Source organism: Notolabrus celidotus, chromosome 23, assembly GCF_009762535.1.
Source record: "Notolabrus celidotus isolate fNotCel1 chromosome 23, fNotCel1.pri, whole genome shotgun sequence".
In the NCBI taxonomy this organism is placed as follows: Eukaryota; Metazoa; Chordata; class Actinopteri; order Labriformes; family Labridae; genus Notolabrus; species Notolabrus celidotus.
The window spans coordinates 549252-569087 of NC_048294.1; the positions used below are offsets into that span (position 1 = coordinate 549252).

The following is a 19836-nucleotide window of genomic DNA, read 5'->3' on the forward strand; positions in this document are numbered from 1 at the left end:
CACACCTTGTTACTAAAGTCAAAGTTTCTTTTTATTTGCAGACTTTGACCAGGAAACTTTATGCCCTGAGGAGAGACTGACACAGAGAAGCAGCAGGTATGTGTCTGTTTCCAGTTGATTCATATTTATTTCTATTTCAGTTCTGCTTTAAAACTTTGTAACACAAAATAATATCTCATGATGTATCATTGCTTTTAGAAAACTGTTCATTTAGAAGGCTTTACAATGTAGTGAGACCACACATCAAGTAATGTCTGTTTAGCTGCTTCGTACTCGAGGCTCCCTGTCTTTGACTCTTTTCATGTTTGCAAAAAAAATAAATTCATATATTAAAATATTGTCCAGAAAACGTCAGGATGTTGTCAGCCTATCAAATACCAATTCAGACAGCTTGTATTTTGTTACAATGTTATAATGTTACAATGTTACAATGTCATTTAGCAGACTCTTTTATCCAAAGCGACGTACATACGAGAACAAGAACAACACAAGCAAAGATCTAGACAAGAGGAAACAAGATCAGTAAGAGTAACAAAGAGCTTCAGGTCAATTTGGGTGCAGGTACTGCCAAGCAGTGTAAAGGCAATGCACAAAGTAAATAAGGAACATCTACAATGAAGCAACCAAACCATTTAAAGGTGACATATTCTGCTTTTTATCATCAACATATATTGGTCTAAGAGGTCCCCAAAACATGTCTTTAAAGTTTATGCTCATAAAAACACTTTGAAATCAGATTCTGGTCTGCCTGTAAACCCCTCTTCTTCAGCCCTGCTCAGAACAGGCTGTTTTCTGTGTCTGTGCCTTTAAATGAGAATGAGCTCTCTGACCACGCCCCCTCAGGAAGAAGTGGGTGTGGCCTCGGCTGTCCAGCACGTTGATCTAATGTTTACATGTTGGCTGAATATACACGGCTGCTCACAGACCCGCGTTACTTCAACCCTCTGAATCTGATCCAGAATCTGATCCTGACGGAGAGGCGCCTGCAGCAGGACCTTTCTGAACCATTGGTCACAGATTTAGTGTTTCTTGTTGTTTTATTTGTCAGCATGTCGACGTGTGTCTTGGTACACAGCTTCCAACATGTAGCTATGTGGCTATGCTAACTAGCGCTAGCACTTTTCCATGAAAACTAAAAATCCTCCACTAGATCTTCAAATCTGCAGACGTGGGGAGTCAAAGCGACCTTTGTGTTTATTAAGACAACCTACAACTAGCATGCCTCCCTCCTAAGCTCCTTGTTAGCACACATGTGTGCAGGGAATGAAAAACAGAGGAGGGGTTGAGTTGTATTTTATACAGTCTATGGGCTGAACAAGCTCCGAGCTCTGACTTCCTGTTACAGACCGGATGGCGTTGTGACGTATGAAAAACACTGAAAACTGAAACGGCTGGTTTCAGCACACATTTACAGAAAGGTGGAGAAATCAGAACAGGGGCAGAATGGATTCTTTGACTTTTCAGGGGGTTTGTAGACAGGGACACAGATTTCAGGTAGAGAACCATTAAAAAGTCCAGTTTGCATGATATGTCACCTTTAAGACCTTCCATTATCATCATCAACAATTAACATCACCACAATAATGACCAAAGTGCTGGGTCACTCCAGAGTATTTTAAGTGGAGAGACCTCCTTCTCTTAAAGGTCAAAACATCAAAGCATCATGTCCTCTTGCTCTTCTATATTTTGCTTGTTGTGGATTGTTTTTCATAAAGCTCTAAAATTGAAAACAATAAGAAACACAAATTTAAAAAGTAAGAAGAATTAATTAAAATGTGCGCCTGGCACAGATGCTGTTAATGATTACCATTAAACTGATGAATCATACTTTACTATCTGGATTAATCTTGGTAAAGGTCAGACTATCATTGCACCATGTGTAAAACTTTTTTCAATGAGGAGTTCTGGTTTAATACTGGCTCTCATTGTTCCAGGTGGGCCTCCTGGTCCTAAAGAATCTTTATCTCAGTTTATAATAATATTTTAAATAATATTCAGGTGACTTTTAGGTATAATTCAGAAAAAACTAATCAATATCAACACAGCTGAGGTATTTTGGCTCATCAAACATTGTTCCTTCTTCTTCAGGATGCTTTGTCTAATGGATGGATTCTTCCTTAAACCTAAGCTCTGTTCCTGCAGTGCTTTGGTTTTCAAGCACCTTGTGATGCTCCTGCTACTGATAGACTCTATTAAAGGTAATTATAATTTAAATCCTGTGATGAAAACTCTCTTTAAACTATCTTTAACTCTGTGCACAAGTTTCTGACTGCACTATTAAGTATCTGTGTTTTTCCCAGGCAGGTCTCTCGGGGTTGGACCCTCTCAAACAGTGGTGGCATTAGTCGGTGATAATGTTACCTTGCCATGTCACTTTGAACCTGCAGTGGATGCTGTTTCATTGGGTGTGGAGTGGGGGAGACCTGACCTGGAGCCAAGATTTGTCCATGTGTGGTATGAAGGTCGAAACCTTTTGAAAAACCAAAATCCATCTTACAAAGGAAGAACTTCAGTGTCCATGGAGAAACTGAGACATGGAGACCTCTCACTGAGCCTGTCTGCAGTCAAACTCTCTGATAATGGAGCTTATAGATGCTACTTTATTTCACAGGACAAACACTCTACTGTTGAGCTTGTTGTTGGTAAGTTGTTTGTTTTCAGTCAACCACTCCTACATATCTCAGATTTAAGGGCATTTAAGGAAGCAGCACTTTCCCATCATGGCAGCAGAAAAGGCCCTTTTGAAGGAAACAAGAATTTGAACTGAGCATCAGTTTGCTTATAATGCTTATTTCTCTCTGTTTAACTTTGTCGGACACATTCACATTTGTGAACACATCTGATGTCTTTGGGTCACATTCAGATTTGTAGAAAAAACTGTTCCATGAAGAAAACCTCTTCAGTGTTTGTATCGATGGAGCAATGATCAGCTTCACAACAGTAGTTGCATTTTTTTGTCCAAGAGGAGGTTTCTTTCACCACTAATGCATTTATATTATTATTTGTGTTTGATATTTCTACATATACCTTGTAGTGTTTAAGAAGGTGTTCATTTTTTAATTGATATCTCTCCTCTCATCAGGTTCTTTCTCCTCACCTCTCATCACTCATATTTCTAAAAGTGGCAGTGAGGTGGTGTTACAGTGTGAGTCTGAAGGCTGGTATCCTGAGCCTGAAGTGTTGTGGCTGGACAGTGAGGGGAAGGTGTTCTCAGATGGACCTACAGAGACCCTCAAAGGTCCTGATGGTCTCTTTACTGTGAGCAGCAGAGTGACTGTGGAGAAGAGAGAGGGCAACATCTTCACCTGTAGAGTCCATCAGAGGAACATCAACAGGACCAGAGAGACACACATTCAGATTTCAGGTGAGTATTTATCCCTCCTTCCTTTTATCCTCTAACAGCTGAGGTCATGTTTTATTAAATTAATATTTTCCTGTGTTTCATCTTTCAGTGGATTTCTTTGAAACCTCTTCTCCCGTTGTTTATATCAGCATCATGGTGGTTCTTGTGCTCGGTGTTGTTTGTGCAGCTGCCTTTGTCTTTTGGAAATGGAGACAAAATCAAATCAAAGGTTAGTAAAGATTTGTGACTGTAATGTGAACAATCAAACACTAGATGTCACCAACGTGAAGGATCATAAAAAGTCTATTCATCAGGGATATATAGAAGTTTGTAAATGATTCAATTATGTAATTGTGAAAACATTTTTTTGCAAGTTTAAGTGTTAATACTGATTCATTCTCAGTGGGCTGATGGAAGTTTAAAATGCAGTCAGAATGTAATTGAATTGATCAAAAAAGTACCAATAGTTCTAATACTGTATTTTATTATTTGTTGTAGTTACAGACTGTGTGCTGTTATGCACTTATATAAAATGATATATTTTTACTTTCTTTTTAAGGGGCGAGGGTACTCAGGGTTATTTTTCCACTATCTCTGGTTTTCAGTTTTAAACTTTTGCTCAACAAAATTCAACAAAGCACAAACTTAACATTTCTGCCCTGTTCTTACATAATCACAGAAGCAAAGCTGCATCAGGCTGAAGATGAAGAGAGAGAGCAACTCATGGCAAAAAAAGTGGAGGATTTGGAGCAGAGAGAGAGAAGACTTGAAGACTCACAGAATGATTTGGAGGAGAAACAGAAAACCCTTGAAGACTCACAGAATGATTTGGAGAAGAAAAGAAAAACCCTTGAAGACTCACAGAATGATTTGGAGGAGAAAAAGAAAAGACTTGAAGAAGACTTGCAGAAGGATTTGAAGGAGAAAAAGAAAAGACTTGAAGACTCACAGAATGATTTGGAGGAGAAAAAGAAAAGACTTAAAGAAGACTTGAAGAAGGATTTGAAGGAGAAAAAGAAAAGACTTGAAGAAGACTTAAAGAAGAAAGAGGAAGAGGAGAAAGACTTGGTAAGAAATGTTCATAGACTGATGGAGCGAAGCAAAGAGGTAAAGAAACAGAGAGATGAACTCAGACATCAAGAAGAGGACATGAAGAGAAACATTAAAGATATTAATGATAAGTTACAGTCAGCTGAGGAGAAGGCAGAAGGTGACCGAGCTCAGGGATTCAAGGAAATGAAAAGAGTCGCAGTAACAGCTAAAAGTCATCTGGAGAATAGACAACATGAAGAGGGGACATTTCAAACTAAAACAGATATACTTCAGATCACAACAGATGGTGTGCTGAAAGTGATGATGGAGAGAAAGAGGGCAGTATTGAGCAACAAGAGAGACATCTGTGAACAACTGAGGGAGATTGAGAGGAAACTTTCTGAGTACAGTCCGCAAAACATGACAGTGGAGGTTATCAACAAAACACTTATAACAAGTAGACGTAATTATTCTGCTGTTTAAATAAAAAAGCTTTTTTTAATCAGTGATAAGTGATACAGTCAAACATGTCTGAGATGTTTACAGGCTTGTACGTAAATCTCTAAAACAATAATGATGTAAATTAACTTTTCTTTGATTCTTATTTTGATGTCTGTTCCTTTTTTGAAATGACTTCTTTGCAAAATGTTGAATATATATATATTGTGTGTGTGTGTGTGTGTGTGTGTGTGTGTGTGTGTGTGTGTTTCCCCCCTTTACTGAAGTTTTTAAGTCATGTTAATTTTAACACATAATATTAAAACATGTTCCTGATATTTTCTCTTATTGTGATAATGTTTGGTATTTACATTTTGGAACAGTTCAACTGTTTGTTTGATTTTTGCTTATACAGAAAAGTACAAAGATAAAATAAAAAAGATAATTGTGCAGAGAAACAATTCATAATAAAGATAATGAATAAATATAAATTGCAGAATGTTTTTTCCTTTGGTGCTCTTTCTTTATTCTGCATAAAAATAATAACAGACTATTAATTCAGTTAATAAATGTTAAATAAATCAAAAGCAGCTTTTAAACTGAAAGTTGATCAGCTGTAGTTTCATATTATTTAATCATGAGATAAATCAAAGTCTGCTGAGACCATCAACACTAAATTACATAAACCAAAGTTTTCAGACACAGAGTGTCAACTAAAGTTAAACCCACAGTCTCTTTTCACTGAGCTGCTGAGATGGAGAACTTACTCTGTTCATGATCTGTGAAGAGAAACCCTTATACTAAAATATGATGATTAAAGAGAGACTGAAGGGAGTGATTATAATAATTCAACCGAAAAAACAAAGGAAATGTAGGCAAGCTGTGCAAAAGCCAGAAACTTTAAAATGCTAAATCTTTTTTTTTTTTTTTTAATATATATTTATTGATCATTTTCTTATTGGAAAACCTTCAGGACATTCAGACATTTCTCACTTTACAGACAAAAACAAACAAAGAAATTACAACAATATGGCAGTTCTGAAAAACTAAACAGAAAGATAACCCAACAATAATGAAGTTAATCAATTAAAACTTCACTCTCAGTGATGGGCTCTAACAGTGGCAGCAGAGTTCTATAATGGGTGTGACTTATCTCTAGATTTTTCAGCTTAGTGGGGTATCAAGCTTGTCGCTAATGTAGTCTACAAAAGGTTTCCATGTTCTCTCAAACTTATCAGAGGAATTCTGTATTGTGAATCTCAGTTTTTCAAGTTTTAGGTGTTGCATCACATCTCTCAGCCAATGAGTCCAGCTCGGGGAGTGAGAGGATTTCCACTGAAGAAGGATCAGCCTCCGAGCTAACAAAGTTACACATTTTGTTATTCTGAGATGAGTTCCTGTCAGGTTCTTATTTTCAAAATGCAACATCTTTGGGGTAGATGTGGAAAGCACATTTGAACATCTGTTGCACCGACTGCTTCATATGAAACTGCTGGAACAGAGCCATGACCACAGGGATGTATTTAAAAGCTGCAGCAGCTCTTTTGTTCAAACACCTGTGAGAACACACGTAAGAAACACTGAGGTTTAACAAGTCTACCATCATCTCTCAGAAATAGACCCTGATGCTGCTCTAAAGCAGAGGCTCTTAGACTCAGTGTAATTATTATAGCTATGATCAGGTCTTATTTAATGCTTTAAACTGCTGACAGACCAGATAGAAATGTCAGTATATTTCAGTAGTAACAGCATTCACACGTTCAACTAAATACTGCTCCAACAGTGAAAAGGTGATAAGTGTTTAAAAGCTGACATAAGATCTGCAGAACTTTGGTTGTTTCTTCCTAATTTAACATTTGTAAAATATCCCAGTTTAAAGCTGCTTCCATGAGGGTGTCTCTGCTCTCACTGACCTGTAAGACACCAAACATCTGTGTTAGTTCTCCACTTAAACTCTACTCAAGAACTCAAGATACTTAAAGAAAATAATATTCATAATAATATAATGTTAAATAAATATATGTGCTAAATTCTAAAGGAACAGCATTACCTTCAGCTTTGCACTTACTATAACTAGACTGCAGAATACATTCAATCACTCTCCACAAACTGAAGGTAGGAAGCTGTGGACAGGTTAGTCTTGCTGAGCAGCTAGTTACCTCTGACTGTCTAGGAGGCACATTGTTTTGATGCTAACAGAAGCTAGCGGTTTTACCTCACAAGCAGAAGCTAAATTTCCCTTACATATACACTTGCACTCAAAAAAAAGGCGAGTTAATTTTAATTGAATTATAAATATTTATCAGTGTTTTACCTTTTTTCTTCAACTCTTCTGTGAGAGCCGTATATGTCACCACACTCATAACATCATCACCTCTCTCCCCAGAGACTGAAACAGAAGATATGTATTTAAATTGAATCATAATTATAATATTTTTAGAATTACATTACAAGTACACACAACCCTATTTTTCAAACAGGTAACTGGCCCCTGTGAATCATAAAAGCTATCTGCACATCAAATTAGCAAGTTATCATAAATAATAAAGACTCAAAAGATAAGAAGGCACAGACACATTAGACATAGTTTACAAACATGTTGTTCCTAAATGTATTTTAAAATATCTGTACCGCTTCGTTCTCCATAAAGCCGTCCTATCACCAGCAGCAGGACAGCCACAGTTTCAATGATGAACACGACTGGTAAAAGGATGGAGGGATGAGAGGAACCAGGTGTTGAGGAGCCAGGTGTTGAGGAGCCAGGTGTTGAGGAGCCAGGTGTTGAGGAGCCAGGTGTTGAAGGGGTCTCTGTGCTCTCTTGAATTTCTGCAGTGGATGAAGTACAATATACAGTAGTATATTATCAAATGTTAAGTCAATCATGCATAAATTCATTTAAAATTGTGCATGCACGTCTGATCTTCTACCGAATATGTGACCAAAAGTGTTTCATGAGAAATATTAATATATATTTTGATATTTTACTACATGCATTTTACTTTATAGAAAGTTTGCCTGAAAGTGGAAAATTGTATTTTGAATGCAGCTGAAAATGTCCGGCACACTTGATTGCTTCATGATTGTTTCAATTCTCACCTCTGACAGCCAGACGGCTATTTGGTGATTTACCATATCCCGGAATCTTGCACTTGTAGAGTCCTTCATCAGACTTAGAGACATTGTAAATGGTCATTGTTCCTTTAAATTCAGTCTTTTTAAGATGTCCATCTTTATAGAAATCAGCTGCTAGGTCGTGGGGTGGTGTCTTTTTCCTGCAGCGCAGAGTGACAGTCTGTCCCTCCATCACAGGGAGAACAGGACTCTCCAGGATCACACCGCCAGCTGGACAACAGGAGAAAAATCAGTGAACACTGAAGTTGAACCACTGCAGAGCATCAACCTCCAACATTAAAAGTCCTTTTTAAAAAGCATGTATTTACAGTTTTTTAAACTTACCTTGAACAATAGATATGTTGAGAGATCTGCTTCTCTCTCCTTCTCCGTTCTGACACCAGTACTCTCCACTTTGTCTCACAAAAGTAGGTTTGATATTTTTGGATGTTGTTGAATCCTCCCATCGAGACGCTCCTGATGACGAAGTGTTTCCCATCACCCTCCATTCAGTAGAGCCAGTAAACCTCTTACAATCTAACTGTAGGGATTCATACTCAAAGAACTGAAGTCTGTTTGGTTCAATATGAGGGAAAGCATCATCTGTGACGAAATAGAAGAAGAAATAAGTTAGAAGAGCTTTTCCAAAATTAGATACATGCAATGTAATCTCATACTAATCACCTTTTTAGAATTAAGTGACGGCATAATTAAGAACATCTTAAACTTGCATTGCAGGAATAAACACTTCACTAATAACAACCTGTCATAATGATATTGTTCAAAGACTAGACACAGTTAGAAATGTTGTGTCTTAATAACTGAACAGACTTTAACTCACCGTTTGTCTGAGCAGAGTAAGTGTTCAGAAGAGTGAGCAGCACTGGAGAAACAAAAGAGAGCAGCATATTAGACATGGATGTCTTCATCAGGGATGGAACTAAGTCTAAGCTAACACACAGAGCATGTGCACAAAAGCATTAACAATAATACAAAGTATTAAAACCAGCATTCCCTAATTATAAGGTGCACCAAATATGTGGTGCTTTGGAGAAAGAGTGGTTACTACTTGAGGACAAATGATCCATCATGAATGTTTCACTTGTTAATGCAAAAGAAGTGAAAAGTAGGAAAATAGAAACAGAAAACACATGATTCTGAACTCACACAGCCTGTTAATATGCAAACAGATGATACCTGACTTTACAAAGACGTTAATAAAAAGTTAAACCTGCTCAAACCGTATATTTAGAGATAGTTAAGGGGACTTTCTCTCACAATCAGATTTGTGTTATATTAAGAATATGGTTGTATATATTACATTATTTTTAAATTTTCAGGATAAAGCGTACTCACTCAGTTCAATCCAAAGTGATGTGACCTCCATGTCGTCTCAGTCCTGACTGTCTCAGACTGAATGAAAACCCTCTGCTGAAGACTACATAGTAGTACTTCCTGTTCCTGTGCAGAGGAAACACTGTTTCAGCTTGTATGCAACAACTGTAGAAGTATCAGCTGATCTTAGAGACAGAAATAGCTTGATATTTTTGTCAACCGTCAGACAAGTGTGTGTTGAACAAACCTGAGCAGACGAGGACGTCTGATGAAGACTTATTTAGTTTATCTGCATTTATTTGATGTTTTCACACAGATGGTTAAATTCTCACAAAATACATTTCAGTCAGTATAATCATTAACTTCTAATGTATAGCTATGGAGGACATATTTGCTAATGATGAACTTTATGATGTCCTACTCATGGCAGAGTAATCTTAGATTAAGTTCCTAAAATGCTGATTTTTTTGTAAGACACTTGATCACTTGGAGAACCTGGTTCTGTGTGAAGGCACTACTGCTGATGTTATACTCTGCCCTCTGCTGCAAATCAGTCGGATGGTTCCATCTCACACAATACACTTTAATTTTGGCAAAGCCATGAAGAAAAAACTGTATTCAAAACAGGAGAAACTTTATTATCAGTGTCAACAGAGCAGATGGAGCAGGACAGGAAGTCAGGCGGTTAATTTTCAGAATAAAACACTCTGTGTTATCACCAGATCGTATTTCACTTAACTGCAACAACAAACCAAAGTCATGATGAGCGGAGCCAGGCCTGGAGTCAACAGGTCAGAGGTTTTCAGAGGACCAGAAAGACAACATGGATGAGGAGAGGAGGAGGAGGAGAATCCTTGATTCAGTGGTTACCATGGGGAAACCTCGGTCACATGACTCCAGCTGTCTGGAGGTCCTGGTCTGTGCTGGGTTCTCAAACCAGGCTGTAAACATGTTTATTAATGCTGCAAAGATCGTCTTCTTTGAATGGGTGTGTATGTGGTTTCTGGTGTTTCTGCAGCCAGCCTCTAGTGGATTCTCCATGAAGTGCAGTTTCTAACACTTCCACATGGGGCTTCATGTTTTGAGACCGGAGGTTTCAGCTTGGTATTACCTCTTGCAATTGCAATGAAGCTACATGAGACTCAAGGGGAGCCCCTGCAGAGTGGAATTCATATTATCTTATTATACTTCATTTTTAATGTTTTGTTTTTCAGTTGAAATGTATGAATACTTATTATCATTACTATTATTATTGTCATTATATTTTAACCTATGTAAGAACATTGCCGTATTCCCTGTCCTTATTGTAAGCTGCTGGAATAACAGAATTTCCCCCAATGAGGTTTCAATGAAGAATATCTTATCTAATCTATATTTAAAAAAAAGAGTATCAATGGATTATATGCATAATATATTAACATTCTGTGACACTTTTTATCAGTAGAAATTCCACTGGAACCTAACCAACTGGAGAGTAACTTATACCACCTGTTAATGTGTTCTTTCTTCACAGGGCCCTCTACAGTCTCAGATTCAACCTTCTATTGTCTCTATCAGAAGGATTTCTACATTAGAAAGTGATAATGTTCTTTGAGCACTATGTAAACAATCTGAAGAGTCCCATCTCAGTGCATGGTGCAAAGATTGATTTGAGTTGAGGATATCTGACCAAATTTTGCTTCTTCACTGACACACAATCTCTCAGCTTGTGCTTTTACTTGTATTAGAGATTCAGTGCATCCAACCAACTGAAAAGCAGGACAGCAGTTAGAGAAGAACTGCAGCAATGTTAAATTAAAGTACTAAAGGATATTGCCATTATAGATGCAGTATTATAAACAGTATAAAATTATCAGCAGATATCTCTGCAGCCTTGAAGTAAGAACAACAGGATTGTAAAGGAGACACACCTTGTTATAAAGTCAGTTTGTTTTATTTGCAGACTTTGACCAGGAAACTTTCTACCCTGAGGAGAGACTGACGCAGAGAGACGGCAGGTATGTGTCTGTTTCCACTTGATTTATATTTATTTATATTCCAGTTCTGCTTTAAAACCTTGTAACAGAAAATAATATCTCATGATGTATCATTGCTTTAAGAAAACTGTTCATTTAGAAGGCTTTACGATGTAGTGAGACCACATATCAAGTAATGTCTGTTTAGCTGCTTCGTCCTTGAGGCTCCTTGACTTCGACTCTTTTCATATTTGCAAAAAAATATATATATATACATATATCACAATATTGTCCAGAAAACGTCAGGATGTTGTCAGCCTATCAAATACCAATTCAGACAGCTTGTATTTGGTTACAATGTTACAATGTTACAATGTTACAATGTTACAATGTTACAATGTTAAAATGTTACAATGTTACAATGTCATTTAGCAGACTCTTTTATCCAAAGCGACGTACATACGAGAACAAGAACAACACAAGCAAAGATCTAGACAAGAGGAAACAAGATCAGTAAGAGGGACAAAGAGCTTCAAGTCCATTTGGGTGCAGGTACTGCCAAGCAGTGTAAAGGCAATGCACAAAGTAAATAAGGAACATCTACAATGAAGCAACCAAACCATTTCAGATCTTCCATTATCATCATCAACAATTAACATCACCACAATAATGACCAAAGTGCTGGGTCACTCCAGAGTATTTTAAGTGGAGAGACCTCCTTCTCTTAAAGGTCAAAACATCAAAGCATCATGTCCTCTTGCTCTTCTATATTTTGCTTGTTGTGGATTGTTTTTCATAAAGCTCTAAAATTGAAAACAATAAGAAACACAAATTTAAAAAGTAAGAAGAATGAAATAAAATGTGGGCAGAAAATGTGCGCCTGGCAGAGAGGCTGTTAATGATTACCATTAAACTGATGAATCATACTTTACTATCTGCAGTAATCTTGGTAAAGGTCAGACTATCATTGCACCATGTGTAAAACTTTTTTTTCAATGAGGAGGTATGCTTTAATACTGGCTCTCATTGTTCCAGGCGGGCCTCCTGGTCCTAAAGAATATCAATCAATCAATCAATCAATCAATCAATCAATCAACCTTCATTTGTATCGCACCAAATCACAACAAATGTTATCTCAAGACGCTTTTACAAACAGAGCAGGTCTAGACCACTCCATGTCAAATTATGAACAGAGACCCAACACCAAGACAGGATCAGACTCAGTCTGACCCCGCCTTAATCCACCATGAGCATTGCACATCGCAGTATTTAGCAAGTTACAGTGGAGAGGAAAAACTTCCTTTAACAGGCAGAAACCTCCAGCAGGACCAGACTCATGTTAGACACACATCTGCTTAGACTGAGTTGGGTCTGGAAAGACGGATAGAGGGGAGTAAGAGAGAGAGGTGATAGTGATGAGACGAGTAGTAGAAGCTGTTGCTGCTGGAGTCCAGATCGTCCGCAGCAATAGTAATCTCAGTTTATAATAATATTTTAAACAAAATCCAGGTGACTTTTAGGTATAATTCAGAAAAACACTAATCAATATCAACACAGCTGAGGTTATTTGGCTCATCAAACATTGTTCCTTCTTCTTTAGGATGCTTTGTCTAATGGAGGGATTCTTCCTTAAACCTAAGCTCTGGTCCTGCAGTGCTTTGGTTTTCAAGCACCTTGTGATGCTCCTGCTACTGATAGACTCTAATAAAGGTAATTATAATTTAAATCCTGTGATGAAAACTCTCTTTAAACTATCTTTAACTCTGTGCACAAGTTTCTGACTGCTCTATTAAGTATCTGTGTTTTTCCCAGGCAGGTCTCTCGGGGTTGGACCCTCTCAAACAGTGGTGGCATTAGTCGGTGATAATGTTACCTTGCCATGTCAACTTGAACCTGCAGTGGATGCTGTTTCATTGGGTGTGGAGTGGGGGAAACGTGACCTGGAACTAGGAATTGTCCATGTGTGGTATGAAGGTCGAAACCTTTTGAAAAACCAGAATCCATCTTACAAAGGAAGAACATCAATGTCCATGGAGAAACTGAGACATGGAGACCTCTCACTGAGCCTGTCTGCAGTCAAACACTCTGATAATGGAGCTTATAGATGCTACTTTATTTCACAGGACAAACAATCTACTGTTGAGCTTGTTGTTGGTAAGTTGTTTGTTTTCAGTCAACCACTCCTACATATCTCAGATTTAAGGGCATTTAAGGAAGCTGCACCTTTCCCATCATGGCAGCAGGAAAGGCCCTTTAGAAGGAAACAAGAATTTGAACTGAGCATCAGTTTGCTTATAATGCTCATTTCTCTCTGTTTGACTTTGTCGGACACATTCACATTTGTGAACACATCTGATTATCTATGGGTCACATTCAGATTTGTAGAAAACAACTGTTCCAAGAAGAAGACCTCTTTAGTGTTTGTATCGATTAGAGCAATGATCAGCTTCAGCTTGTGTTTGATATTTCTAAGTAAAACTTGTAGTGTTTCAGAAGGTGTTCATTTTTTAAAATTGACTTCTCCTCTCATCAGGTTCTTTCTCCTCACCTCTCATCACTCACATTTCTAAAAGTGGCAGTGGGGTGGTGTTACAGTGTGAGTCTAAAGGCTGGTATCCAGAGCCTGAAGTGTTGTGGCTGGACAGTGAGGGGAAGGAGTTCTCTGATGGACCTACAGAGACCCTCAGAGGTCCTGGTGGTCTGTATTCTGTCAGCAGCAGAGTGACTGTGGAGAAGAGAGAGAGCAACATCTTCACCTGTAGAGTCCATCAGAGGAACATCAACAGGACCAGAGAGACTCACATTCAGGTTTCAGGTGAGTATTTCCCCATTGTTCCTTTTATCCTCTAACAGCTGAGGTGATGTTTTATTAAATTAATATTTTCCTGTGTTTTATCTTTCAGAGGATTTCTTTGAAACCTCTTCTCCCGTTGTTTATATCAGCATCATAGTGGTTCTTGTGCTCGGTGTTGTTTGTGCAGCTGCCTTTGTCTTTTGGAAATGGAGACAAAATCAAATCAAAGGTTAGTAAAGATTTGTGACTGTAATGTGAACAATCAAACACTAGATGTCACCAATGTGTAGGATCATAAAAAGTCTATTCATCAGGGATATATAGAAGTTTGTAAATGATTCAATTATGTAATTGTGAAAACATTTTTTTGCAAGTTTAAGTGTTAATACTGATTCATTCTCAGTGGGCTGATGGAAGTTTAAAATGCAGTCAGAATGTAATTGAATTGATCAAAAAAGTACCAATAGTTCTAATACTGTATTTTATTATTTGTTGTAGTTACAGACTGTGTGCTGTTATGCACTTATATAAAATGATATATTTTTACTTTCTTTTTAAAGGGCGAGGGTACTCAGGGTTATTTTTCCACTATCTCTGGTTTTCAGTTTTAAACTTTTGCTCAACAAAATTCAACAAAGCACAAACTTAACATTTCTGCCCTGTTCTTACATAATCACAGAGGCAAAGCTGCATCAGGCTGAAGATGAAGAGAGAGAGAAACTCATGGCAAAAAAAGTGGAGGATTTGGAGCAGAGAGAGAGAAGACTTGAAGACTCACAGAATGATTTGGAGGAGAAACAGAAAACCCTTGAAGACTCACAGAATGATTTGGAGGAGAAAAGAAAAACCCTTGAAGACTCACAGAATGATTTGGAGGAGAAACAGAAAACCCTTGAAGACTCACAGAATGATTTGGAGGAGAAAAAGAAAAGACTTGAAGAAGACTTGAAGAAGGATTTGAAGGAGAAAAAGAAAAGACTTGAAGAAGACTTGAAGAAGAAAGAGGAAGAGGAGAAAGACTTGGTAAGAAATGTTCATAGACTGATGGAGCGAAGCAAAGAGGTAGAGAAACAGAGAGATGAACTCAGACATCAAGAAGAGGACATGAAGAGAAACATTAAAGATATTAATGATCAGTTTCAGTCAGCTGAGGAGAAGGCAGAAGGTGACCGAGCTCAGGGATTCAAGGAAATGAAAAGAGTCGCAGTAACAGCTAAAAATCATCTGGAGAGTAGACAACGTGAAGAGGGGACATTTCAAACTAAAACAGATATACTTCAGAACACAACAGATGGTGTGCTGAAAGTGATGATGGAGAGAAAGAGGGCAGTAGAGAGCAACAAGAGAGACATCTGTGAACAACTGGAGGAGATTGAGTGGAAACTTTCTGATTACAGTCCGCAAAACATGACAGTGGAGGTTATCAACAAAACACTTATAACAAGTAGACGTAATTATTCTGCTGTTTAAATAAAAAAGCTTTTTTAATCAGTGATAAGTGATACAGTCAAACATGTCTGAGATGTTTACAGGCTTGTACGTAAATCTCTAAAACAATAATGATGTAAATTAACTTTTCTTTGATTCTTATTTTGATGTCTGTTCCTTTTTTAAATGACTTCTTTGCTAAATGTTGAATATATATATTGTGTGTGTGTGTGTGTGTGTGTGTGTGTGTGTGTGTGTGTGTGTGTGTGTGTGTGTGTGTGTGTGTGTCCAGCATTCTGCTGATTTCACTGTTCATTTTGTCTTTTTCCTTTCATTCAATTGTCATTTTTCCCCCTTTTACTGAAGTTTTTAAGTCATGTTCATTTTAACACATAATATTAAAACATGTTCCTGATATTTTCTCTTATTGTGACAATGTTTAGTATTTACATTTTGGAACAGTTCAACTGTTTGTTTGATTTTTGCTTATACAGAAAAGTACAAAGATAAAATAAAAAAGATAATTGTGCAGAGAAACAATTCATAATAAAGATAATGAATAAATAGAAATTACAAAACATTTTTCCTTTGTTGCTCTTTCTTTTTTCTGCATAAAAATAATAACAGATTATTAATTCAATCAATAAATGTTAAATAAGTCAAAAGCAGCTTTTAAACTGAAAGTTGATCAGCTGAAGTTTCATATTATTTAATCATGATGTAAATCAAAGCCTGCTGAGACCATCAACACTAAATTACATAAACCAAAGTTTTCAGACACAGAGTGTCAACTAAAGTTAAACCCACAGTCTCTTTTCACTGAGCTGCTGAGATGGAGAACTTACTCTGTTCATGATCTGTGAAGAGAAACCCTTATACTAAAATATGATGATTAAAGAGAGACTGAGGGGTCTGACACACTGTATCTAATTAAAGACCTTAGATATAATACATGTAATAATTTTAATCAAACAGTGACAAGGACGTTCAGATTTTATTGAAAACAAGATTTGAACAAATTTATTACAAAAAGAGTGATTATAATAATTCATCCAAAAAACAAATGAAATGTAGGCAAGCTGTGCAAAAGCCAGAAACTTTAAAATGCTCCATCTTTAGGTGGTGTAAATGTGGAGATCACATTTGAAGATCTGTTGCACCGACTGCTTCATATGAAACTGCTGGAACAGAGCCATGACCACAGGGATGTATTTAAAAGCTGCAGCAGCTCTTTTGTTCAAACACCCCGTGAGAACACACGTATGAAACACTGAGGTTTACCAAGTCTACCATCATCTCTCAGAAATAGACCCTGATGCTGCTCTAAAGCAGAGGCTCTAAGGTTCAGTGTAATTATTATAGCTATTTGATCAGGTCTACTTTAATGCTTTAAACTGCTGACAGACCAGATATAAATGTCACAGTATATTTCAGTAGTAACAGCATTCACACGTTCAACTAAATACTGCTCCAACAGTGAAAAGGAAAACCTCATCTAACGTATAAGTGTCCAAGCTGACATAAGATCTGCAGAACTTTGGTTGTTACTTCCTAATTTAACATTTGTAAAATATCCCAGTTTAAAGCTTCTTCCAGGAGGGTGTCTCTGCTCTCACTGACCTGTAAGACACCAAACATCTGTGTTAGTTCTCCACTTAAACTCTACTCAAGAACTCCTTATGTGGGATGAATAGGACACAATCAGTCAACTTATTAAACTTTGAACCTTCAAAGTTTTTATTATTCAAATGAATACTTATTACAACTATACCTGGAGTTGTTTCATGAACCTTATTCTAATATTTTACATTCAAATAACATCATATGTTGACAACGCCTTATTGAACAAACGTATTCCAGCGGGTGTTTTGCACGATCTCACTCCTCAGTAATCTGAATAAATATATAGTTTGTTGATTAAACTAAGAAAGTATCAGAAAAGCCTGTGAATCTCATGTGTGTGAATGTCTGCATGAATCTCTCATTGCATCAAGCATTATTATAAAAAGCATTTAAAAAGACATTCAACAGTGTTATTTTTGGGAAATAAATTGTAACCCTTATACTTTTTTCCTATGTTCTTTTATTCTAATGGTTGAAATTGGTCGTCATGTGTGGCAAACAATAACACTACAGTAATGTCACTTGGTAATATTTCCCAAAAGGATTACTCCCCAAAAATGGCAACTATTTCCTGGTTTATAAATCATTGTCCTTGTACCTAAAACAATCTTTTGAAATACTTAAAAGAAATAATAATAATAATAATAATAATAATAATAATAATAATAATAATAATAATAATAATAATAATAATAATAATAATAATACAGGTTAGTCTTGCTGAGCAGCTAGATACTGTTAACTCTCTAGGAGGCACATTGTTTTGATGCTAACAGAAGCTAGCGGTTTTACCTCACAAGCAGAAGCTAAATGTGCAGGAACTGTGCAGGATAAAAGCGTCTGCTAAATGACATTGTGACATTGTAACATATACCAGATGTGATTTCACTTTTATTGAAATCAGTTATTTTACAAAGTTACATAAGAATTTAGAGAAACACTGCTGCATCATATTTAAAGAGCTGTTCATATGTGTTTAAAAACCTCCTCCTCAAAATATTAAATGTAACTACACTTTGAGACTGACATTTCACAGTTTTAAAGTTTTTGTTTTTCTTTCATTTATTAAAACCTGAACATTTATAAAACAGTGTAATGTGTTGTGGATGACTTGAGATTGCTTGGCTGTTGTTTTTAAGTTGCAGTATATTAAATAACTTGATTACAAAAAAAAGATGTAACAAAAATTACTTTTTAATCAATAGTTTTTAACAGAAGCCCTAAAAGGACGTGATTAAATACATTTTATTTGATTTATTTTTAGTGATTTCTCAAGTGTTAACAGGATCAGTTATCTCTTTTTATCCAGAGAACAAAGCTTGATTTGTGTTTTAGATCTTCAACCTGTAAGATTAATGTCTCTGAACAAAATGTCTTTTTAACATTAACTTAGACAAACTTCTCTAAACAATGTTTGTGAAAAAATCTAACAATTATAGAAACTGACATCAGGCCTTTCCTATTACCTGAAGTTACTCTTTATGTATAAATGTGCTCCTTTTATATTTGGTACAGAAGCCCTGAAAAGACATGATTAAATACATTTTATGTTCTGTTTTCTTGAGATGTCAACTCCTTCTTCTTGTTATCTTGAGAAAACAGAGAAAATAAAATGTATTTTTTAAATCATGTCCTTTTAGGGCTTCTGTAGATTTTTGCTATTTAATCTGTGTTGAATCACATAGTAGAATACCTCATCAAATAACTGGATATCTGTATTCTCACATAAAATATGCACAACATCTTCTATATGATTATTGTCAATCTGAGAATAATTAATATTTGAATGTGTTTGGTAAAGTTATAGAGAGAAGAAGAGAAACAAAGTACTCACTCAGGCTGATACTGATGGCTTTCACCTCCATGCTGTACGGCTGCTGACAGCTGACTGAACATCAGACACAAATACAACTGAGGCGTGAAGCTAAGACCCTCCCCTTCTTCGTGAGATGAAGGGAAGACATTTTAACATGTTGCTATTGTTTTAAAAAAGTCAATTACAGTCTGGATTTGCACAGGCATGAGCAGTGAGCAGGCTAGAAGGCTAGAAGTATTGCACTTTTATTTCAGTCCAGAATTTAACTTTATCCTTAATTCAAGCTGTGTGTCTTATATGATATTGTAAGATATCAGGACACTCCTTTTGACACTGTTGAAAGATTCAATGTGTGAGGAGAAAGAAGTAGTGACAGCAGAACTTCTTTATGGTGCTGTTGTGTTATTACTATGTGTAAGAGGAAACAAACACACAGGGAGACAGGCAGCGGCACTGAAGGAGAAATAAGGGAGAAAATCAGCTTTGGATGAAGAATCTTGGAATCGCTTTTTAAACATTTGACTTCAAAGCAAACAGGAAGTCTTACTGTAAAGTCCTGGGAAAAAATCCAACAGAAGATCCAAAAAATCACAAGAATCAGAGGAGGAACAAACAGTGGCGGGTCTAGACCAATTTTACTGGGAGGGGGCCAGGCTGGGGCCAAGGGTGTTGTCAGAGGGACACATTCAACCCTGACTAAAGAGACTGAGAAGGGCGAGGACCGGCTGAGAACAAACTGGCAAAACATCAGTGCATCCCTTTATACTAGACATATATACTACTGTGTTCTAGATCAACATGCAGACTGACAGCAGCTGATTACACTCAACATAAGTCCCTTAGCGCTCTAAGGGACTGGAACCAAGTGCCACTCCATGTGTTCTGCCTGTAACATCGGCGCAATAGCGAAGCTTTTTTTATTGTATGATATTTGTTTGGTGTGGAGGGGGGGGCACAGGGG

The 19836-nt window shown here is 36.9% G+C and overlaps 3 protein-coding genes and 1 long non-coding RNA gene across 4 annotated transcripts; 2 read left to right on the forward strand and 2 right to left on the reverse strand.

The window, feature by feature from the left end:
* The first annotated feature begins 2167 nt into the window (after nucleotides 1-2167).
* LOC117807752 (butyrophilin subfamily 3 member A2-like) lies at nucleotides 2168-4746 on the forward strand. The gene is made up of 6 exons (XM_034677151.1): nucleotides 2168-2198; nucleotides 2301-2642; nucleotides 3083-3364; nucleotides 3453-3572; nucleotides 4023-4248; nucleotides 4680-4746. Exons 1-6 carry the CDS (start codon nucleotides 2168-2170, stop codon nucleotides 4744-4746), a joined length of 1068 nt encoding a protein of 355 aa, XP_034533042.1.
* Nucleotides 4747-5824: 1078 nt separating this feature from the next.
* Nucleotides 5825-7572, reverse strand: LOC117807097. Its single transcript, XR_004629907.1, has 3 exons — nucleotides 7445-7572; nucleotides 7128-7202; nucleotides 5825-6726 (listed from the first exon to the last, which is right to left on the reverse strand). It is a non-coding gene; the product is annotated as an uncharacterized LOC117807097 (long non-coding RNA).
* A 326-nt stretch (nucleotides 7573-7898) lies between these two features.
* LOC117807753 (Fc receptor-like protein 5) lies at nucleotides 7899-9544 on the reverse strand. Its single transcript, XM_034677152.1, has 5 exons — nucleotides 9507-9544; nucleotides 9281-9385; nucleotides 8766-8807; nucleotides 8270-8527; nucleotides 7899-8155 (listed from the first exon to the last, which is right to left on the reverse strand). The coding sequence occupies exons 2-5, from the start codon at nucleotides 9309-9311 to the stop codon at nucleotides 7899-7901; spliced, it is 588 nt and encodes a 195-aa protein (XP_034533043.1). The 5' UTR covers nucleotides 9312-9385; nucleotides 9507-9544.
* A 3283-nt stretch (nucleotides 9545-12827) lies between these two features.
* LOC117807754 (butyrophilin subfamily 3 member A1-like) lies at nucleotides 12828-14064 on the forward strand. Its single transcript, XM_034677153.1, has 3 exons — nucleotides 12828-12924; nucleotides 13027-13368; nucleotides 13748-14064. The coding sequence occupies exons 1-3, from the start codon at nucleotides 12828-12830 to the stop codon at nucleotides 14062-14064; spliced, it is 756 nt and encodes a 251-aa protein (XP_034533044.1).
* Nucleotides 14065-19836: the final 5772 nt, after the last annotated feature.